The following is a 24,044-nucleotide window of genomic DNA, read 5'->3' as shown; positions in this document are numbered from 1 at the left end:
TGCTGCCAATTAAATCAAACCTCAGAGTGTAGGCCCTGGATGAAGTTAAATGGCTTGTGCAGCTGTTGGATGCCCCAAACTTCAGTGATAAAGCCAGAGGGAAAGGGGGCCTTTGTAGGAAGACCTCCTGGAGGGGCTGGCCCACAGCCAAAACCCCTGCACCAGTCAGCAGTCCTGATCAGCTCTCCCTCCCGCCCACACCACCATTCTGCCCCACATTCCGCCTGCACTTTCTCTGGCACCTGCCCTTCCTTTAGACAACCCTTGCAGGCTAAACCCTAAACACCCTGATTCAGATCACGTTTGACTTCTACTCATTTCAGCTAGGACATGAATTGGTTAGGAGTAGAGCTGCAAGTGACAGAAAACCTACAAAAACAGTAGTTTAAAAAAAGGTAGTTAATTTCCCTCTCAGGTAAGCAGAAGAGCTTGTGTGGAGGCTCTTAGACTCTTAGTCCCTTGCATCTTGCCTCCCTCATCTTCATCACACATCTTCCACATCATGGTCTAAGATGACTTTATAGTCTAAGATGGCTGCTCAAGCTCCACCCATCACATTCCACTCCATCTGCTGGAGTGGAGGAAGGAGAATAGCATTTTCCTCTAAAGACACTTGCTAGAACTTGTACACACCACTTTCACCTACATGGCATTGTCCAGAACCTAGTCACATCACACCTAGCTTCAAGGACGGCTAGGAAACGCAGTCTCTCTATTCTGTGTGACTGTGTGCACTGGGGGGTAATAGAAGTCCCAGACACAGGGGCTCTGTCTGGTTCAACAGAAAAAAGACTGGACTGAACTTCTAGGGACACAGTCCACTTTTGTCACCAGATTGCTGTGTGGCCTTGGGCAAGCGCCTTCCTCCTCTCTGGGCCTTCGGGTTCTCTGTAGAGCAAGGCGACGTGGTTGAGATCATGTCTGACGTTCCTTCCCACTGCCGCCTCCTGTGCATCTGTGCGTGAACCAGTGGTGGGGGTGAAGGAGAACCAGACAGCGAACACCCCAGCCTGCATTTCCTCGGAAGGACTCAACCTGGGGCCACAGTGGGGACAGATGGTGATATCCAGAAGACCCAGACAGCAGCAAGCCCCCAGCCTCCCTCCCCAACCCCCACCTCCAGAGTAACGCTCAGTTCAGCAGCTTCTCAGAGCAGGAGCTGCTTGGTAATGACCACCTCTCTCCCCTTTTTGTCACCGCTGCAGTTGTTCGGTTGTTTCTTAGCTTGGGAGACCCGCAACGTCAGCATCCCCGCCCTCAACGACAGCAAGTACATTGGGATGAGCGTCTACAACGTGGGGATCATGTGCATCATTGGGGCCGCCGTCTCCTTCCTGACCCGCGACCAGCCCAACGTGCAGTTCTGCATCGTGGCCCTGGTCATCATCTTCTGCAGCACCATCACCCTTTGCCTGGTGTTTGTGCCCAAGGTACAGGCAGTCCTCTGCCCCCACTCTCACCACCCTGCCATCCTGTCCGGCCTCACAAGGGGATTGCTGAGTTTCCTCCACTTTCTAAAAGTCTTACGCACTTTTTTCTTTAACTGATGAACACAATTCACATCACAAAGTTTAGAAGATGCAGAAAAGCAAAAATCAGATTTTTCAGAACTCTCACATAGTCCCCCCACCCAAAAATAACCACTGTTAATGTTTTGGTTTGGTTTTTTACTGTTAATATTTTTGATGTATCCTTCCAGTCTTTTTTTTAGTGCTTAGGCAGTGATGTTTTTTTCAGATATAGCTGTAATTTTTTTTGACATTTTTTTATTGAGTTATAGTCAGTTTACAATGTTGTGTCAAATTCCAGTGTAGAGCACAATTTTTCAGTTATACATGAACATACATATATTCATTGTCACATTTTTTTTCGCTGCCACAAGATCTTGTATATATTTCCCTGTGCTATACAGTATAATTTTGTTTATCTTTTCTACTTTTTAAAATCCCAGTCTGTCCCTTCCCACCCCGCGCCCCCTTGGCAACCACAAGTTTGTATTCTACGTCTGTGAGTCAGACACAGCTGTAATTATAGCATGCTTTGTAGTTGCCTTTTTCACTTAGCTTTTGCCCCTTGTATTTTCCCACATTCATAACCATCATTGAGGGGAAGTTCTGTAACCTACTTGTCTTCTTGATCCCTTATGGGTGAGCATTACAGTATTTCCAGATTTCTTATATTATAAGTGTACTTTTATTTCTCCTACATAATACACTTTTCTTGTTTCCAGTCATTCCCTTAAGCTAGAGTCACAGAAGTAGCACTAGTGGGTGAAAAGGAATAACCATTTTTAACAGCCACTTACATTTTCATTCATCTGCAGGGCTTACCTGAGTGATAGCTTCCAGATATTATCAAACCCAGCTTGAGTCAATAACTTCTTAACTCTGTCTTCTGCGTCTTCCTTTATTCTTGGGCCCCACCGAGGTTAGGTTTTCTCTACACAGATCAGCCTACTAAAGAGGTCAAGGCCTCCAATTCACCCGCCCACTGCTGGGTGGGATAATGTCAGGAAAATATCTCTCAGGTCAGTGGTTATGTTGGATGGAGGAGCCACGGGACCCCAGTGATCTTTCCTCTCCCCTGGGCACGCAGTCAGTCCCCAGTCAGGCTCAGCTGTGCCCCAGAACACCTCTGGCATGTACTCCTTCCTTTGGGTGTCGACACTTTCCCAGGCTCCAGGCCAAGCCCACAACTTCTCTGCGTGCACTCACATGTTCTCTCCACCCTGTGAAGATGCCAGGTTGACCCTAAGCCCAGCTCTGATCAGGACACTCTGCTTTGGCACCTTCACTGCCCTCCTGGCTCCAGGATCAAGTGCCCAATACTGGGCTGGCTTTCAGGATCACTGGATCCCTCTAGGCTCCCCAGAGAACCCTGTCCATCATCCAGCTGCCTTTCTCTATAAGTACCCTGAGCCCCCCTGCATCTCCATGTGCCATTTCTTCCCCCTGGAATTCCCTTACCCTCCCATCCTTCCAGGCCCTCCCCAGAGCCTAGCTCAGGCCCACAGCACCGTGCTGAGCACTGTGCCCTGAATGCCTGGCCTGGTGATGATCTGAGTCCTTCCTCCATCCCCGCCTCTCACCTCTGAACCAGAAGTCCTAGTGGACAGGGGCCACGGCCATGGTTCTAACAAGCACAAGCCTTCACTCTCCTCCCACTGTCTTCACAGCTGTCACCTTCAGGTTTATTTTCTACGTGGAGCAAGGCCTGAGGCAGAGTGAGGCTCAGCTGGAGCAGGGCATAAGCGGGATGGCAAGGATGCGGGTGGAATCAGGGTCAGGAGACCAGACTTCTACCGGCAAGGAAGAAAACCGAGACTCAGAGAGAGGAAGAGGCCTGCGCGAGGTCACACACAAGCAAGGGCCAGAGACAAGCCTGAGCCCAGGGCTCCAGACTCTCAGACTGTGTCCTTCCTGGGGCCCCATGTTGCCTCCAGTGCAGGCCCTGCTGGGAGGGACTGGATGGGGCCTGAGAGGAAAGACCCCAGGGTTCTCTTCTCAGCTCTACTTTTGTCCTTTCAGCTCATCACTCTGAGAACAAACCCAGACGCAGCAACTCAGAACAGACGATTTCAGTTCACTCAGAATCAGAAGAAAGAAGATTCTAAAACCTCCACCTCAGTCACCAGTGTGAACCAAGCAAGCACATCCCGCCTAGAGGGCCTGCAGTCAGAAAACCACCGCCTGCGAATGAAGATCACAGAGGTACCTCCCACAGTGCTGGTCACCAGGGCCCCACCCTCCACGGGAGCCCCCGGCCCCGTGCAGGGACTCCGAGCTGCCGCTCCCCACCTCGGCTCCCCTAGGACACCCACACATCATGGCTGTGCAGTCCCATCTGCTGTCATTATGCTGTTGAGAACCACGGGAACATAAACTAGACAGAGGCAGTTTGTCAGAATCTCATAGAAGTTTATTGTCCATCTGGCCAAGGCTCTTGGGTTACAGCAATGCCTTGATTCAAGGCATCTTCAGAAAGAAAGTTCTTAAGAGATTTGTGAGCCCCCAGATTATAGCACTGATTTGGGAAAACTTAGTTTTCTACCTCCTGTCTGTCTCCCACTCACACAGAACTCTTCACTTCTGACACTTCTGGTCACCAAATGTGTGTGTGTGTCAAGGGGGAGGGGGAGGGAGTTCCCGAACCAAGCAGTTCTCTTCAACACCATCTGGGTGTACTAGAATTTAACTCATTCTAACACCATCTGCCTAGACATAGTGTCAGACCCCAGAGGTTAAAGGCTCCTCAGTCTATCCCACAGACCACCCCCACCCTACTTCAGATGCCAGTCACAAGTAGTGGGCCCCCTGGTTACCCACAATCCTGTCCAACTTGGCCACAAACCAGACGTTTCCATGACCCCTTCCTCAGGTTCAATTAATTTGCTAGAGCAGCTCCCAGAACTCAGGGGAACACTTACTTACATTTACCAGTTTATTAGAGGATATGATAAAGGATACAGATGAACAGCCAGGAGGGGATACAGTGGGAGAGGCCAGGGGCTCCTGAGCACAGAAGCTTGTGTCTCGTGGAGCTGGGGTACGTCACCCTCCCAGTGTGGATGTGTTCGCCAACCCGGAAGCTCTCCAAACCCCACATGTTGAGGTTTTATGGAGGCTCTGTTACCAGGCATGATTGATCATTAACTCTATTTTCAGCCTTTCTCCCTCCTCAAGAGGATGGGGGACAAGGCTGAAAATTCCTGGTTTCTAATCATGGCTCATTCTTTCTGGTGACCAGCCCTCATCCTGGAGCCCACCCACAGTTGCCCAGTTAGAACAAAAGATACCCCAACACCCAGGAAATTACAAGGGTTTCAGGAGCCCTGTGTCAGAAACCCAGGGCAGAGGCCAGTATGTATTACTGTCTCATAAGCAGCTTCCTAAGTATATCCCCGCCTCCATTTTTCACTCTCCCAACACAACCCGTAACCACTCACATCTGTGTGATGCACAGCAAGAGAGGAGGAAGTGAGGAGGAACTTCTCAGGAGGGAGAGTTTGCTGCAACAGACCTCACTTTTGTCCTGAAAGTCCTTAACTGGTCCTTGAATAGTCTAGAGAGGCCATAATCGGATTCCTTGGTGCCCAAGCCAAACCTCAAATCTGGACTTTCTACACTAGGGAGGAGAAACCGAATCACCTTCCCCTTCTCCAGCCCTCCCTTTAGGTCTCAGGTGTGACCAAGCCCATGATCCTTGGGTTATGTCTTTAAGGGAGGAACTCTGATTGATGAGTGGGACAGGAAAGGAACAAAGAAAAGTGAGCTGTTAGGGTACTGGCTAAGTTGTTATAATAGAGGCCCCAAAATAGAGTGGCCCAAAGAAGATACATGTTTATTTCTCTCACCTGACAGTCCTGGGGAGAGAGGTCCAGGTTGGCAGACAGTTCTGCCCAAGGTCACTGCTGACTGAGGCTCTTTTACTCTTAATTGTCTGCCAGTCCCCAAGGTGTCTTCCTCACTAGAACACTTAAAGCTGCGTGGACAGCATGTCCTGTTCCCAGTCCCTGGAAGGGAAGAGAAAGGAAGTCCATGCAAGGGATCGCCTTTTAAGCAAGTGATGCGCAAGTTGCATACATTTTGGTTCTGCTCCAGTTACACTGGCAAGAACGTATGTGATCACACTGGAGGGCTGGGAAATGTCGTCTCTAGCCAGACAGGCCCAAGAAAGAAATGAGACGTGGGATTGCCAGATTAAGTACAGGATGTCCAGTTAAATTAGATTTTCTGACAAGCAACCAATCATATTTTTAGTGTAAATATGTCCTATATAATATTTGGGATATATTTATACTTAAAATTTTTTATTCCTTATTATCTGAAATTTTGATTCTTGTTATCTGAAATTCAAAGGTGACTGGGCATTCTGAATTTTTATTTGTTCAATCTGGCAACGTTTTGGGGGACTCACTATACTCTGCCCCAAAGATCCGCAGCACAGCTGTCCGTGCCTCTAAAGCGGACAGCTGTAGCATGGGACAGCCCTCCATGTGCCACGGGATCAAAGCAGGAAAGGTTTCTGTCCCCCAAAGCCCACTGCTGATTCTGCTGTCATATCAGGCCTCTCAGGGACTAGTGATACCGCACGTCCCTGGGCCTTGACATTCGAACTCCACTTGCACCCTCCAGCGATGAGAAGTTCACTCACTTTAGGAAACCTGAGATGCCGGCCATGGGCAAAAACCCTAAAAAGTTGGGGTTTTCCTGGGACTGAATCACAGTCTGGCCTCCTGTTGCTTCTACTCTTTGATTCTAGCCCTGCTGTCTGAATCACACAGAAAAAACTTCTTTCTCTCCTCCTCCACATGAAAACTAATTAAACAGTTTAATGGCTGTGCTCTTGCCATCGGAATAGCAGTTTATGACTTCCTCTCCCTTATCTGTAGCAGGATGCCCACTACTCTCCCCAACCCACACCCACTCCCCAGGCATCTCAGGGGCTGAAATGTCCCAGAGCTTGCATCTGATTTTTATGTAACTTGGAAGCAACTGGGATCCATCCTGATTAACCCCTTTGCAGGAGCTCCTACTGGCCTGAGTCTCTGTGACAGTGTGAGGCTCAGAGCTGACCAGCCCTACAGATGTGTCCTCCCCACCGAGGATCCCGCTAGTATCAATAATAATAATTATAGTAGTATTGTGACAGTAGCAGGTTACCCTTCTTATGTGGCAGGCATTGGAATAAACTTTGACTGCATCATCTCACTTAATACCCATGAGATAGATACTGCTATTACCCCATTCTACAGATGAAGGAGTTGAGACTCAGTTCTCACCAGCCAATACACAGCCAGTAAGGGGCAGCCTTGAGTTTGCCCCCAGGCCTGTCCAACCTCAGAGCCTGTGCACTGATGCTCTCTTGCCCTGCCTCCCCACTCCCCACCCCCTCCCCCTGCCTCCCCAGGCTTGCTTAGCTGCTCCGTCAAGGCTCACACCTGCACTGAACACATCACTGCACAGCCCAGGCCTCTCTCAGCATAGCTTCTCCTGGAACAAGTGTGGGCACGGGCCTTCTGTGTCTCCTCCCCAACACGCAGCAGCCCATGTGTCTCTCAGTGCCCTCCTGAGGCCAGCCAAGGCCCAGCCCTGTGACCCTGTGACCCTGTGAACCGCTTCCTGGCTCTGAGGCCTGGCAGCCAGGGCCAGGGCAGGGGCTGGGCCGGGGGCTCTGACTCAGCCGGAGCCTTTGTCTTCTAGCTGGATAAAGACTTGGAAGAGGTCACCATGCAGCTGCAGGACACACCAGAAAAGACCACTTACATTAAACAGAACCACTACCAAGAGCTCAACGACATCCTCAACCTGGGGAACTTCACCGAGAGCACAGGTAGGAGGCGGGGGGGCCCTGGGTATGACACCAGCCTCCCCTCTTCCATTTTACAGACGAGGAAGTTGTACAGGAAAGGTACTCATGCACGTACAGGAAAGGAGTGGTCAGTAAGATGATATGTTGCTCAGCTCCACCAACCACTTGGGAAATAACAGTCCATTTTTTGCCCGCATTTCAGAAAGCTTTTAAAAAGATTCCCAGTGTCGGTAAGAGTGTGTGGAACTGGGCATCCTCCTGCAACGTTCTGGAAGTCGGTCTGGCACTCTCCAAATGTCAGGTGTTAAGCCCCTTGACTAGCAATCCCCCTAGCAGGAGGCTGCCCCTTGGAAATACTCCCATGTGGGCAAAGGTGTAGACACACAGTATTTATCATAACACTACCTGTAGGCAAGAAAAGCTGGAATTAACTTACACGTTCATCCCTCGAGGTGGATTCATTAATTATGATGCAGCTAAACAAGACACATGGTACAGCTCTTAAAAAGCGAGCTCCGGAGAGCTGCTGCAGAGACCACAGCAGAGAGGGTGCAGAGGGACGATGGGCTCTTTTGCATTCCGTCTCCTTGGGCCACTATCCTAAAAAATGATTGCATTGTTGATTTTTCAAAATCAAGTTAACAGAATCTATTGCAATATTGTTTTGCATTCAGATGGAGGAAAGGCCATTTTAAAAAATCACCTCGATCAAAATCCGCAGCTACAGTGGAACACAACAGAGCCCTCTCGAACATGCAAAGATCCTATAGAAGATATAAACTCCCCAGAACAGTAAGTACCTTCTCCTTGAGAATTATTGCCATAGAGAATGTTCCTCCTGCCCAAGAGTTTACAACTGGCACCATGTTTTCACGTGCATTATTTCACTTGGACTCCACAGTAATCCCATGAGGCAGGTCAAATTACAATGCTCATCTTACAGCTGAAAAGACTAATACTCAAAGAGGGGAGGTGACCTGCTAAAGCTCACCAGTTGCTAAATGTAGGAGACAGGATTTGAACTGGGTCTGTCCAACATCAAATCCCATGTTCTCTGCCTTTGTGATGTATATAAAACAACCACAGTCACCTAACACCGATTTACTGAGACCTAGTATGTGCCAGGCACAGCCGTGACAAAAACAGATAAAATCCCTCCACAGAGTTTACATTCTGTCTGGCAAGACAATAACTTAATAAGAAAGCAAACCTTTGTATGTTAAGTGATAGGTGCTCTGGAGAAAAATAAAGCAGGGAAGGGCTTAAGAAGTATCATTTTACATAGGGTGGTCAGAGAAGGTGACATCAAAGCAAAGACCTGGACATCTCCAGTAGCTTGGTCCCCCGTGGCAATTTTTAGTTCTTCCCAGTTTACAGCAGATTGGAAGCAGTAATTTAAAATGTTGACTCTGAAACTTGTTCCCTGGGAAGTGACAAGAGGTAAGGAGCCAGCAAAGGGAGCCCAGGCACCAACTGCAGTGTCATTTGGGGCCCTTTGGTCTTAGAGCCAATAGCATCTCCACCCAGTTAGTTCCAGAGCCTCGCAGCTGATGGTCCAGTACCATTACTGATGGTTACATGGCATTCATCAGTGGTCTGCGTATTAGTTCCCTGCACTAGAGTGCAAGCACTGTGAGGGCAAGGCATAGCCCTTCATACGTCCCCTGGACTGAACAGAGGTTCCAGCACTGAGTAGGTCTTCAGCAATGAATTAGTGAAAAGGCAAATAGGATCCCAGCAGACAGCAGAATGTGTGGCTCTGACAGCCACAGACAGAGGCCCACCCTGCCCGGGCAGATGGCCCTGCCAGGGATGCTCAGACAGGACATCTTGGCCCAAGTCAAGCCCATTCTTCAGCTCCCGTTTTTCCTGGACTCTTTGCCAACACCTACGACATTACATAAGTTCAACTCTAATTTCAAAATGAGGTCTCACTCTAATCTCTCATGAGCACTTGTGAAGTCTCTCAGGAGAAGCCCTTCTGGCCAGCAGGTCCCTAGGGAGTGGGGGCAGCACTGCATCTGTTCTCGTCCACCTCAGAACCCCACCAATGCCCTACATACACTCCTGGGCACACACTGGTGGGAAGAGGCAGCCCCCCAAGTTGATCTGCTACCCCACAAAGCACTGTGATTCCACAGAAGCAGCAAGAATCCCTCCTTCCCCAGTTCTGGTTCTGGTTCTGTGAGCAAGTTCTGTTTACCCTGCCCTTGTCTTTACAATGGGAATAGCAGTGCCTCTTCTGCCTCCTGGGTTCTGTGAATGTCTGGGTTTTTCCCCACCTGAGTGACCAGGCATGGGGGACACAAGGAGGCCTCAGAGTTCAGGCAATGCAACTTCCCAGGTGCAGTGAACCGCACAAAACTCAGCTGAGCAGTGCAAGGGAGCAGTGGCCTGGGCACATTCCCCAAAGCAGCCTTCACAACAGCTGAGGTGACTTACTGACCTACTGACCTACTGACCTGCTGGTGGTGAAAACTGATGAGAAGGCAAGCGGAAGGGCGTGGCAGTGACAGGGAGCAAGGACAGCTGGCCCCCTTTTCACTCTGCTTCTCCATCAGTCCGGCATACTCAGCCCTGGGCTCAGCCCTGCCTCTGGGTTTTCCTGGCTGCATTTCTGGGAATTTACCAAGGCTGCTGCAGGTGTAGAGGAGGAAGGGGCTCACTCTCTGGGGGATTAGCCCAAAGAAGAGGACGTTTAAACTGGATCTTAAAGGGGCAGTGGTCACCATGTGGGAAAGCGGAGGAAGAACTTCGCAGGTGGGGGAAATAGCGCGTGCAGAGGCATGGAGACTGCCATAGCAGAGCTGGAGAGGAGACTAGCCGCCAGAGCGTAGGGTTTGTGGAGAGAAGGGGCAGAAGATTTACCTCGGGAATTTGGCAAGAGACAGATCTTGGGGATCCCTGAATGCCCTATCCCAGTGTTGGAGAGAGAACACTAGTCACCCCAAAAAAGCCAAAAGACCAGGAAGGAACCTGTTGGAATTGGCCCAGCAAGCAGAGTTGAGGTCCTGGGCAAGAGGCAGGGGCAGAGGAGCCAATGAGGAAGGACAGAGCAGCTGGGAAGACTTTCAGGGATGGAACTCAAAGCCAAGTCCCTTTGGAGACTTGCAAGAGTAGGGAATGATAACTGTCCATGTTTGCAGCAAGGCCCTGTTAGAAGGGCAAAAAAGCCTTTCTTCTTTGGGATTCTTGGTCACCAGAAGCTCCAGAAGCCTGCCTCCTCCTTGACTGCTGTCGCCCCGGTTACTCCCAGTTGGCACGTGAAGGCCTGCACTAAACCTCTGCTGGATGGGTGAGTGGTCAGATGACAGGACGGACAGATTCTGAGTTCAGAGAGAGCTCTACTCCTCCCACCAGCTTCTTAGCCAAAGTGAGCCCAGGGAACCTTCCGGTGAACAGCCAGACAGCCTTCACTGACACTCCTCCCCTCCTCTCTCCACAGCATCCAGCGCCGGCTGTCCCTCCAGCTCCCCATCCTCCACCACGCCTACCTCCCATCCATTGGAGGCGTGGATGCCAGCTGTGTCAGCCCCTGCGTCAGCCCCACCGCCAGCCCCCGCCACAGACATGTGCCGCCCTCCTTCCGAGTTATGGTCTCGGGCCTGTAAGGTTGGGAGGCCTGGGGCCAGGGCCTCCCCCATGACGGAACCACACGGAGCAGAGGCATCTGCTTAGGGGAACACTGTCAGCTCTGACTGCGAAGAAGCTGGCGCCACGGCTGGCCTCACAGGACTGCTCGGATGGCACTCGGTGCACAGGATGGGGGTCACTTGGCACCTGACCTCGAGCCTTATTTGTGAAGCTTTTATTCTTTCACAAAGAAGAGGAATGGAAATGACTTCTTCCTTAACATCTGCAAAGGAGGAGCTAGGATATTTGAAACTTCGCAAAAAAAAAAAAAAAAAAAAAAAAATCCTAGACCAGGAGAAAGTCACTAGAACTCCAGCTAGAAGTCACTGAGTGGCCCTGAGCAGCCTTGAGAAGAGGCAAGGGGCTTCTGGAGAAACCGCCTCTGCCGCTGCACACACACCGCCGGCTGTGGCCCCCCAGCCAGCCCTTCTCCCTTCTGGGGAAGGAGGTGGGCAGGCAGCCAGGCCCCCAGCTGCCAGTCCAGCCAGCCCCAGCCTTCCGGGAACAGGGAGTCTGCAGGAAGGGCAGCCGGCACACCTCTGCAGCGGGCAGCCCAGGAGCTGGGGTACTGAGGGCTGGGGTACCGGAGCAGGCTGACCCGCATGCCTCCCGGTGGGACCTTACTCTCTGATAAATGCCACACATTAACACAATAACACCCGTTCCGGGACCATGGGGATTTAGGGCACGTCACTGCAGACATGCTCTGCAGCATTCACCCACAGTTGGTCATGCACCCACCACGTTGGCCATGCCCTCGTGTTCGTATCAGGTGTTCCCGTAATGAGGGGGATCACCCGAGCTAATCATGGAATGTCTGTTCCCAGCAAACATGATAAAGAAAGATTGTGCACTTTAACCTCTCTCATCAGGGCCCAAGGGCTGGCTGGGGGTTGGTTTGTTTTTTTTTTTCCCACTGACTTTATGTCTGACCAAAGTGAATCGGGAGCATCTGCTAGAAGACATCCCTGTAGTCATGGGGAGAGAGTTGCTAGCTGAGGGCTTCCCTTAACTTCAGGAAGGCAACCTTCATGTGGACAAGCCAGCGAGCTTGGCCCTTGGGGGTCCCCAGGGTGACTGGTCAGCACACTGGTTCTCATTCGTAAAATCACTCTTCTCTTTTAAACAGACTCCAAAGAGTACCGGTCTGAGAGTCAGACCTGGGTTCAAGCCCTCGCTCCACTGCTGACTCCCTCCATGTCCTTGGGCAAGTCACTTGTGTCTCTCTGAGCCTCAGTTTCCCCTCTCTAACAAACTGGGGTTGAAATAATACCCATCCTGCCTACCTCACAGGGTGGCTCCGAGGATCAAACCTTTATCTTATCCAGGAAGGCTTCAGAGCAAACAGTGAAGCAGCCCTGACCCGTGAGGTATCAGGATGACCACGGCCTTCAGCCCTCGTGACAGCCAGGGGGGTGGGCCAGAGAATCTGCCCGTGCAGCCCTCTACCAGGATCAGCCAGGCTGGAGAGAGGCTCTCGATGACCTTGTGACATTTTTAGACAGGTTCAGTCTTAGCTAAAAAAAGGCCTGAATGACAACGTCCAGGACGTCTGCACAACTGAGCAGTCGCTCACTCCCTAAGGAAACCTAATGGCAGCTTCAACAGGCAGGCAATAATCTCTTCCCAGACCACTAAAGTCAGGAATATAGTGCTGTCACCACCAGGGTTTGACAAACGGGCCCGCAGGAATCTTACCATCGCCAACATTTCAAAACACCTTATTTCACATAGCATAGCTCTCCCCTCCCCTCCCCCAAAGAGAGGTTACAGAGGTTCTGTAGCTTTTAGGGAAAAAAAAATGTTAACACATCACAGGTCAAGTTGAAGTTGTTGTCTATTTAGGCACTAAAAATCGGTGTTGTCACTCACTGTGTATTACCAGTATTTACTTGCTTTCTTGATTTCACCAAAACCAGATTTAATTTAAAGAACCACATTAATTTTTCAAAAGGAAAGAGACAATTCATTGTACATAATGTATACACACACAGAAACTAATACCTGTAGAAATATTAATCCAGCATAGCAGGGAAATAAAAAACAAAAGTATTGGACAGTCGGAGGTGAGTGTGTGCGTCCGTGACCCGTTGTGACTCCTGAACATGCACAGTCTTCTAGGTTAACCCACAAGGCACATTCTCTGTCTTAATGATACTGTAGGTTCACCCGTTTTGTTTCATTCTGTTTTTAATTTCCCCACAAATAACAAGACCCACAGAAGTGACTCTAGCTATTTAATGGTTCTGTTCTTTTATATGCAGCAAACACACTGTACTTTTCCGGAGAGGCTTCAGCCTGAAGGCATTTTCCAATGATGTTAGTGCACAAACGCTTTAAATTAGACTGGAACTGCCAGAATCAAATGTAAATGAGGAATTTCTCGTACCCCTATTGCATGGTATCAATTTTTAATAAATTGTTGCAAATTTGTTTTTATGAATAAAAGGAAAAAAACTGTCATCTTTTAATGCCTACTCTTCCCAAAATGCAGGTCCCATCAGGCCACATTCCTCTGCTTGGAAATTCAGTGGGTGGCCCTGGGGGTACCTGCTCAGCACAGCCCCTTCCTTCAGAAGCTGCCTTCCCTTGCCTCTGCAGACAGTAACAGACCAGCCCCGTTACCACGTGACCCAACATCTAGCCAGAGGTGATAGATCCAGGGATGGGAACCTGACCTGAGCTGGGCCAGTTAATTCTCTTCCCCATGTAGAAGAATTTAGCCACGAGAGAGAAAAATGAAGCCAACATGGAGAGAAACAGGATCAAGAAGTGGGTCCTGATGGTGTCCAAGCACCCGGTTACCTGTTCTTGAAGGCCAGCAGCACTCTGGTCCTTCCCATGCTGGGATGTTCAGAATTTCCTCAGATTCTCAGTTCTCCCAATAAATCGCCCTTTTCTCCTAGGTTACTCCAAGTTCAGTTCCCAACAACTGCAACCAAAAGGTTCCTGATGAGTCTAGAAGCCTCACTGCCTCCCCAGCCCCGACTCCCCCTCCAGGCCACGTGGCCCCATGCTTCTTCCCAGCCTCACTGCCCTCTCCCCCTGGACCCTACAGACTGTCTGAAATTTCTCCACCATGCTGGGTCCTCAGCCTGCAGCTCTATCTCAAATCTACCCCATCCTTCAAGGTCCCATCCAAGCACCCTCAGATTCCCCCAAATTGAAATCCTCTCTGCCACTGTCCCTCTCTCACCACACTAGGTACACGCTCATGCTGGCCCCTCCTCTCCACCCCAGACCATGAGCTCCCTGAAGATGGGAGTCACATCTGCTTCTCCGATGTCCCACCCAGCACCAGGCCCTCTCACTGGCTCAGAACAGTCTTCAACAAAGCTTTTGTAGAACTGAACATTTTGATTGAGGTGTGTTCATACTGGTTGCCAGGCCTGGAAGACAGAGGGAAGGCCAAGGTGGCCAAAGCAGGCTGGGGTGGCCCGAGGCCATGTGACTGGGTGCGAGCCCAGAAGTGGGGAACTGGACCCACAGACTTCACTAGGAGGCTGGACCCAGGCTGGAGTTTCCTAATGCATAGGATTCTCAGTGATGAACCCTGGCTACCTTTTATACAGCCCTCCCATGGGATGCAGGATGTTCAAGGGTGGCAAACAGGTCCAATGAGCAAGAGGAGGAACTTACCTAAGGTTACCTAGTGAGTCATGGCACAGGCAAGAACAGAACCAGAATCCTGATTGGTCTTCCTTCTCCACCTGGCCTAGAATCACAGAAATTCAGAGCTAAGAGAGATCTTAGGTGTCATCTTGTCCAACCCCTCACTTTACAGGTGGTGCGAGTGAGGCCCGGTGACAGGAGCCAAGGTCAAGCAGAAGGTCCTGAGAGGGCCGGCATGGGAGCCAGATTTCCTGACTTTGAGATCCAGCTCCTTTCTCACACTGGACCCAGAACCACAGTAAGAGCAACCATAGCACAGAGACACCACGACACGGAGACATTTCTCCACCACCTCAGATCCTTGAGAAATCTCCCTATTTCCCCACTAAATATGGAATCAACTGGTGAAAAATGTGGCCTTTTCTTTTAGCATGTCTGAAAGAGAGAAACATCCACAGAGCTGTCATCACCATCCTCAGTAGGGTTCTTCACGCCTTGCTTGGCCTTGGAGCTCGTTTGCGGTTAAACAATAAGTCTAAAGAACAAGGCCCCAAGAGCAGCAGGAAATTCACCCGTTCATATAGGGCTCTCTTTGTCCTCCTTTGGTTATGATTGGCTCGTTTCTAAGGTAAAAATAAGATAGACTATGTCCCTCAAAGAAAAGCATTCTGGAGTTGAAGCCCTTTGAGAAATCTCTGCTTGGGGGTCTCCTCAGCCCACATTGTAGAGACAACCCTAGGATCTGCTCTGAGGGAAGGTGGGAAGAAGTTTCTAGAAAACAGGGAATCTGGGGCACCAGCCAGAGCCCTGACCTTCCAGGCAGTTCCCCATGCTCAGCCGTTTCCTCTCCACAAGGAGCTTCCTCTAGAGGTTTAGAAGCCAGTGACAGAGAGAGGAGGTAGTACTGGGTTAAAGGAAAGCAGACCAGGGGTCACTGGCTACTCTGCATGCCCGGCCCATTCCTGCCCCTCCCCTGGCAGTATGGCCCTGCTTCTTGGGGGAGGAGAGGGACCTAAGGGGAGGGAATCTGGAGGAACTGCCCTTGCTGTCATCCCTGGACACAGGGATTGGCTCAAGGATATGCTCATTACCTCAGCCCAGCCAATCAGAGCCCTTCCAGGGTTTCAGCCATTTTTTTCAGGAGGCATCAAATCATGCCCTCCATCCAGAGAGATATGAAAAGAGAGGCAATGAGCTCTCGTGACATCATTTGGGCTCAAGGCTCAGTAACCCCTAAAGATACATCTGCCCTTGACCTTCTCCATTTTAAACTAATATATCCCTTTTTCTGCTCACAGAGTAGGGTTTCTGTCACTTAGAACCAAAAGAAATCTGTGGGAATCAGGGAATTCCACATGAGGGCTCTTTGTTGTCCAAAACTTTTGAGAATTCTGCCCCTTCCCCTTCCCCTTCCCCTAGCTTTAAGAAGACATCAGAGGAATATTCCCCCTTTTCCCACACACACCACTGAGCCGGGAGGGCTTCATTTTTCTCACCTCGCTATTAAATCCACCTCTGTTGTTCTCTCATGAGCCATTGACAATCATGGGGCCACCCAGATAATAAACACGAGTCTAACGGTGACCAAGGGCTGATGCTCACTAAGCCCTTGGTAAGGTGCTCTGCAGGCATAATCTCATTCGGATCTCACAGGGACCCCACAGTAAGATTACTGCCACCCTTTTATAGCTCAAGGCCCTCAGGCACAGAGCGTGAGTGCTGTCCTGGGTCACACAGCTGGGATGGGGAGTGGGAATTTGCACACAGGCAGTCTGATGCCGGAACACACCCCCTTTGTGTACACTTCCTTAAACTGCCTCATTAGAAGTAGCTGGATTCAGATGACTGAGAATATGCCTAATTTGTTTTAGATGATTTTGAAATGAAAACACAATCTTTTAAAATTTTATAGGTCTGCCTATCTCAGATTCATTCACATCATCCCCTGAGGTTCTAAACCCGTGGCCTGAGCATCTCTGGCCCTGGGCAGTGTGAGCAGGGGGAAACCCTCACTGCTCTGAGGTGCAGGTAAGCCAACAACATGGAAGAAGCTATACAGAGACAAACTCTGCCCAAGCTGCCCACTGCCCAGATCCGCCCACCCCGCCCCTGAGCACTCAGGCCTCCAAGATCTGGCAGGACTCTGCCAGCATCCCAGGGCAGGGCAAGCAAGGTAGAAGATGCTCACCCTTCTGTGGAGAAATGCCAGCCCTGGATATGACAGTCACTGCTCAGAAATGACCAGGCTGGCCAAAACCGGAATTACCCAAATGCTATCTTCAATAGAACAGAAAAAAATGTGATGCAGTATATTCACAGAGTAGAATACAGCAGAACCAGAGGAAACAACCCTACATGTGACAGTAAAAGTGAACCTAACAAACATATGAAGTGGAAGAAGCCAGACATGAAAGAGGACATACTCTAAGATTCCACTGATACAAAGTTCAAAAACCAGCAAAACTAACCTCTTAGATACCAGAGTAGTGGTGACCCTTGGTGGGGACGGGTCGTGGGGAAGATGGTTAGAGAAGGGCTCTTGAGTGCTTGTAATGTTCTGGTTCTTGGTCTGAGCACTGGTTACAGCGCTGTCTTCTCTTCATGAAAATTCTTTGAACTGTACACTTACGATGTGATATTATATATATATACACACACACATATATATACACATACATGCACACATATATATAATCACACATGTGTGTGAACATGTGTACAAAACCACACACACACATATAGATATAATCACATGTGGTTATACCTCAATACAATACGCCTTCTCCTCGGCAGGAAAAAAAAATCAACGTGTGAGGCTATGAAGATTCTGCAGCATAAAGATAAACAACAGGCCAAGACTGAAGTACTTTGGGAAAAGATTTCCCTCAGGAAACAAGTAAATATCAAATCTTATCTGCTCTGCAGTTTCAAGAAAAACTAGTAAGACCTGGTTTCTATGAGACAAGAGATTACAGATAAACTGTTGAGACAATGGGCTGAGAAGAAAAGGAGAAAAGGTTGGGAGAGAAGGAGGGGGGAGGGGGAGGGAAATTCTGGGATGAGGGCAGTGTCAGAAGCCCACATACTGAACTCCTTCCCTTGCCCAGTTCCTTGCTACAATGGCCCACCCAACAGGGGGAAATCTGTGTGACAGTTCTACCTAGACCATTTCTGGAAGCTAGAGAAAGTGTCTCATGCACACTCCTGAAAGTTCAAGCATTTGCACTGTTTGGGAAGGGGAGAAAATCCAGGCCACCCTCTTCCCACTGTTTGCACAGAAGGCTACTTGGAAGTAGATTCTAACTCAGTAGTGGGAAAGCCCAGTGGAATGTTACCAGCATTTCTGGATTTGCTTTTAGAGCCTCCATTCTGAGATCAAACGGCCAGCAGATGTGAGGCTGTTATCTCAATGGAGGCCTGCAGGGAGTTATGATTTCACATGATTTCCGCAAAAGAACCCTACAACATCCACCTTCACTCACTAATCACCCCTGACCCTGTACTTACAGCCTAGAGGGTGGTGAGGGTGGGCATTGTTGGTCAAAATTAGACAAGGCAAGTGAGTAGAGTTCATGGAGCAAAACCCATCCCCTGGGTAGCAGGGGGTGCACCAGACAAGTTCTCCTCCCCTATAAGGTCAGAGGTACCTGAAGTATTCACACATACCCTCTCCCCTTCGCCAAGTAAGGGACTGGTAACACCTTTTATCTGAAAACTTCAGAAACACTGGACTGCCCAAAGCCCCGGGCTGGTGCTGCAGGGATATGGAGAAAGGGGCCAAAGAAAGGGGCCCTGCTGAGGGCAAGAAGGGCCAGGGGTGGCCAGCAGTACTCTCACAGAGTGACTTGACAGGAGACATGGGTTTCTCATGGGTTGAGTGGACACAGGAATGTTGGGCGGTGGGGGTGGGGTTTAGCCATCTTAAGAGAGGCTGAGGGGTGGTCCACCCGTGGGGCAGGCTGAGGAGGAAGAAGAAGGCTGAGCTTCCGGAGCAGGCGTCTGTATTTACTATCCTCAGAGCATCCCGAGGTCCCAGGACAAACACAAAGGGATCATCTGCAAGAATCACACCCATCACCTTCAAGGAAACTCCTTCCGGGGTAAAATCCTACTTTTGCACATGGCTTTGCAAAGTGAGATCTTTCTTTTCCCCATTCTCTGATCTACCCAAAGTATATCTCCAAGGGGGAAGACATGACTTGGCAGGGCAGATGTCATTTGCTTGGCCTCTTGGAGATGAAAGTTACAAGGTATCTGCATGTGCAACCCTGCCCTCATAGTCCTGTTCTAGTCATAAGGCTTCTGAAGGAGCAGTTCTGGAGGAGGGGGAACCAGACAGTGACAAGCCTAGAAATCATGTCATGGGGACACAGCTGAAGGAAGATTTGGGAGCAGTGGGAAAGCACAGCATGACAACTACTACCTCCCAAGGGAAGCCACCTAATATAAAAGATGTGTCTTCCTCCTCATCTCTCCAAAGAGACAAAGGAGGACAAACTGCAGCAGGTTCAAGGAGACAGTTCTGGCTCAGCAAGCCTAACAGTTCACACAATGAACAGAACACCTCATGAGGAAGTAGCCACCCTATCTCTGGAAGAGTTCAAACAGGGAGGCTGAAGAGAGGCTGGAATGGATTAACGCCCAAGACCATTGTTTCGGAGGTTGCAAACTGACAGCATGCATGTCATATGGGGTAAACAGATGTGCCTGCTCTTGTGAGTACAAGGTTTGCCTATAAAGTGCCCTATTAGTAGTAGCAGTATTAATATTACTATTATTTAAATAAAGCCTGTATTTCTGGTTTCTCTTGAAAACCAGAACAGAGCTGAGCAGAGGTGCCCCACTCCGTAGGTCATACGTCCTGCAGATCACCATGGCCACCACCCCACCGCTATACCCAACATCGAGGCCAAGTGTCCCCTGACATTCATCATTCTGCTTGTACTGTGGGGTTTTCCCTTATACCCAGCCCACCTAACACACGTATATTACCAGCTTTCTCTCTGCAGGCACGTGAGTGGGTGACTTCCGCTGTATTCTATAACTCTCAACCTTCATCTGGGACAGTGGCATACAGCTGTGTTCTTCTCAATTCTCCCTCTCTCCCTGTGCTCCCTGAAGATCTGCAGGGCACGTGAGCAGCACAGGAAATCACCAAAAGGTCATCTGCACCTGGCCCTGGAGTGAGGCTCCCAATAATCCAATGGAAAGGAGAAAGGCAGCCCCTGGGGTACACATGGACTGGTGGATCATGAAGCCACCCACACCACCTCCAGAACAGCAGCCATTTTACATTTTTAAAGGGACATTATTCCTCTTTGAAGGAACATTACTATCTAGTTGACTCCCTTTTAGAAGAGTTCAGAGCCTCCTGTTATTTAATGAAATCAGCAATAAACAGAGAAACTGTCTTGTCTGCTAGCCTGGAGTGAAAACAAGAGAGTTTGGCAATGACCTGGATCAGAAGAAAGTTAGGAGGCCCTACTCGCTCAAAGAACCTAGGATTCTGAGAACTGATACTAATATTAGCAGCCAACACTTATTAAATGCTTTCCATGGGCCAGACACTGTGTGAGCACTTCAGTGGTTTATCTCACATGATTATGTAATAACACTACGGGACAGGTATTACGATTAACCTCAGTTATACAGATGAAAAAACTCAGGCACAGAGAGTTAAAGTAACTTGTCCAAGATCACACATCTAGTGATGATGGAGCCAGAATTTAAATCCAGACAATCTAACTCCAGAGACACTAGAGGAGAAATGATGAAGGTGCCACCAAGATCTGACAATTTCTGAAGGGAATTTCTTCTCCCTACCCATTAAATGATGTGGCCACATTTCTTGCTAAGCATACCAAAAACAAAAAAACACAGAAGTCTAAAATTTCATCTTTCTGGCTTACAAATATGTGAAAGTTAAACTACAAATATTCTCCTGTTATTTGAGTCTTTAAAATACACAACAATTAAAAAAGAAAATTTCCCTGGAACTAAAGCTCTTTTGCAGAATCTGGTTCACATTCAGAATTCAAAATGGAATATAAAATAAAACTATTCAATGTCTGCTATGTCGGGTCATTTCTTTCAAGATTCTATAACTAAACATTGTGAAACATGTGCTTTACATGTGGAACTGAATTTCCTTTATGTTCAGCCATGCAAAATGTTACTGTCAGAGTTGACATATGTTTTGTGACCCTGCAAGCTAGTGGGGCAGTGTACTGTGACCTCTGAGATGATGTGATATTATGAAGTATACATGCAAAAGTAAACACTGTTTCTCTCTTTCCAACATTTTATAGGAAAGCTCTCAATGAGAATCCTATTTGCAAATGACTCGTGTGTTTAAATGAACCTCACTCCTTTAAAACTATGTACTTGGGAAAAGTGGACAGCTACATGCAAAAGAATCAAACTGGACTACTTTCTCACACCATCCACAAAAATAAAGCCAAAATAGATTAAAGACTTAAATATAAAACTTCTAGAAGAAAACAGGCAGTACACTCTTTGACATTGGTCTTAGTAACATTTTTTGGGAACGCCTCCTTAGGCAAGGGAAACAAAAGCAAATATAAACAAATGGGACCACATCAAACTAAAAAGCTTTTGCAGTAAAGGAAACTATCATAAAACGAAAAGGCTGCCTACTGAATACGAGAAGATATTTGCAGACAATTTATAATAACAATAAGTATTATTTGCAGACAATTTATAATAACAATATTTGTATAACAACAAATATACAAAGAACTCATACAACTCAATATCAAAAAAAATCCCAAACAACCCAATTTTAAAATGGGCAGAAACAACCCAATGGTATATTTATACAATGGATACTACTCAGCCATAAAAAAGAATAAAATAATGCCATTTGCAGCAACATGGATGGACCTGGAGATCGTCATACTAAGTGAAGTAAGCCAGAAAGAGAAAAAAAAAAACCATATGATATCTAAAAAAAAAAATAACACAAATGAAATTACTCACAAAACACAAAAAGACTCACAGACATAAAAAACAAACTTATGGCTACTGGCAGGGAAGGAGTTGGGAAGGGATAAATTGGAAGTCTGAGATTTGCAGATACTAACTACTATATACAAAACAGATAAACAACAACTTTCTACACAGCAAACTATATTCAATACACTGTAGTAACTAAAATGAAAAAGAACATGAAAAAGAATACGTGTATGTACATGTATAACTAAAACATGATGCTGTACACCAGAAATTGACACAACATTATAAACTGACTACACTTCAATTAAAAAATCTTATTTGTCAAAAAACATTAATTCTTTGGGCTTATTTTCAATTGAAAATGATATTACTCAAAAATAGATGTTAGAAATTATATGATGATGTTTTGCTGACCAGAAAACCTAAATTTTTAAAAATGTTTTCTCAATAAGATTGCACTCCTTTCTCAGTAAGAGAAATAACACTGTCCCATAGTAAGAAAAGGAAAAAATTCAACATAGAAGGTAGCTCAAATAACTTAAGGCAAAATATTTTCTAGTGCATATAATAAACCCTTATATGGAACACAGAGAAATTCATGACTTTGGTGAAAGAAAATCAGTTTCCCTTTGACAAAAGACCCGATAAACCTAACGGCAGTACACCACAAAGGCCACAAGGTGTCGCTATGTGACAACCTCTTGCTTTGCAGCCAACGCTAGGCGCCTGCAGGTAAAGAGGGGAGGGTTGTGAGGGATGTTGACTATATTTTGATGTAACCAAAAGTACATCCATTAGGATATTTAGCAATTAGTGCATCTAGATTAACAGGAATTTCCCTCTACTGCCCCTAAACCTAAAACTTAAACCTTTTTTTTCCCTCTGGAGCAACCCTGAGCGTACTGATATTACTGCAGATTAGGGGCACCAAGACAAAAATTTTTCCATCATTACCTTTTTAGGTCTTGGTATTCAGTGGGATGTCCTGGGTAGGAATTATAATCACTATTCTACAGATGAGGAAACCAAAGCCAGAAAGGTTTTAATGGGCCAATGAAAATTCCAGTGGCCAGGTTCCTGACACCCACCACTGCAGCTGGGGCCTGTACACCGTGCCCCTCCCTAATTCCCTCAGCATGGAGGTGGTCGGGAATAGGGTTTGCCTGGGACCCTGGGCTGCAATGCTTGTACCAGGATAAACAGGATACAAAGAAACTATAAAGGACTAAAAATAACCGTATGCATGCACAGTTGGGGCAAGTTATGAGCAATAAGATATTAAAAGACCAAAAACCCAACTGCCTCTTCTGAACTATCCGGAGCAATAGTAGGGTCCCCAGAGCAGAAGCAAGATAACTGCATATAATCCCTGCACACAGCACCACCAAGGGGGTGGGCGGACCACCTAAGCCACCCCTGCAGCTCAACCCCTGGACCCGCCCCTACCCTCGCCTTATTTAAGGGACCAGTTCCCCCACCCCCTCAGGGAGCGAGTAAGGGAACCTGTTACTTGTTATTGCTTCCTCATGCTGCGGCACGAGTCCCACTAAAACCTTGCCTGAATTTCTCCTCTGGCCTGTTATCAATTTATATTGATTAAGGCTAAGAACCCTGGTCGGTAACATCATTTATAATTATAATTCCAGCAGTGAACCTGTGTTAAATTACTGGCTAAGGCAATCTCAGTCTCATGAGCATAACTTGCCCCGAAGAAAACAAGGAAGATTTTTCTTAAGGACGGCAGATGGGGAGAAGCGAAAGATAAAAGAGCTAAAGAAGGGCTAGAGAAGCCTGAAGCCCCTAAAAATCCCTGTGGAGCCCAGAAATGGTCTCCACAGAATGCGCCTTAAGAAGGAAGGAGAAACTTAAGGACAAAAGGTAGAATTGGGCAGGAAGCTGAGCGAACCTGTCAGCCTGGGTATATTTGTTGGTTTACAAAATTTACTGAGCCCAACCCCGCCCCAGGCTCTGGGCCCTACATAAGGCGAGCAGCCCGGGAAAGAGTCAAGTGGGAGCTGGGACCGAGGGAGAGGAGACCACCACAGTCAGCTGCGACTCACTGGGGCGCTAAACCAACAGACCCCACGAGCCACGCGCGCCGTGTGCGTCGCCGGAAGTGGTGGCACCGAGCCGGGCGTCCCTTTTAGCCAATGGCAGCGCGGTGCGCCGTCCGACCGTGACCTGCGCGGCACCTGAGAAGAAAAGGCGGGAGGCCCGTAAGGCGCGAGAAGGAGCTATCCTTCTACGTTATTGCGCGAGTTACCGGAGCAGTGTAGTCGAGGCCAGGCGTCACTTACAGCTTCTTTTCTGCAGGTTAACCTAGCTCAGGAACACGACGCCTTCAACCTGAAGACCCCCTCACGCCGCAACTGCCCTCAGTAAACATGGCGGATAGACGCGAAGGATAGCCGGAAGTAGGCGGAGTGGGAGGAGCCGGTAGAGGGCGTGTCGGGGCGTGGGCTGGCTGCAGAGGGGTTCCGATGGGCGTGACCAGCCGCCCCTCCTGGGGTTTT

The 24,044-nt window shown here is 48.4% G+C and overlaps 1 protein-coding gene and 1 long non-coding RNA gene across 3 annotated transcripts in view; one reads left to right on the top strand and one right to left on the bottom strand.

The window, feature by feature from the left end:
* GABBR2 (gamma-aminobutyric acid type B receptor subunit 2) overlaps window positions 1-13,407 on the top strand; it is a 353,289-nt gene extending 339,882 nt beyond the window's left edge. For both annotated transcript variants that reach the window (XM_010977466.3, XM_031450080.2), the window contains exons 15-19: window positions 1,206-1,430; window positions 3,528-3,710; window positions 7,203-7,332; window positions 7,986-8,103; window positions 10,757-13,407. In XM_010977466.3, coding sequence (XP_010975768.1) covers window positions 1,206-1,430; window positions 3,528-3,710; window positions 7,203-7,332; window positions 7,986-8,103; window positions 10,757-10,922 — 822 coding nt within the window. In that variant the 3' untranslated portion in view covers window positions 10,923-13,407. The remainder of the gene's footprint in view (window positions 1-1,205; window positions 1,431-3,527; window positions 3,711-7,202; window positions 7,333-7,985; window positions 8,104-10,756) is intronic.
* Window positions 1,424-24,039, bottom strand: LOC105086899 (uncharacterized). Its single transcript, XR_010382747.1, has 6 exons — window positions 23,795-24,039; window positions 14,584-14,659; window positions 13,750-13,876; window positions 7,748-7,911; window positions 3,089-5,512; window positions 1,424-2,728 (listed from the first exon to the last, which is right to left on the bottom strand). It is a non-coding gene; the product is annotated as an uncharacterized LOC105086899 (long non-coding RNA).
* Window positions 24,040-24,044: the final 5 nt, after the last annotated feature.

The sequence above is a fragment of the Camelus dromedarius genome, chromosome 10 (assembly GCF_036321535.1).
Source record: "Camelus dromedarius isolate mCamDro1 chromosome 10, mCamDro1.pat, whole genome shotgun sequence".
NCBI lineage: Eukaryota > Metazoa > Chordata > Mammalia > Artiodactyla > Camelidae > Camelus > Camelus dromedarius.
Note: the sequence above shows the minus strand (reverse complement) of the source record. Positions and strands in the feature narration are given on the sequence as shown.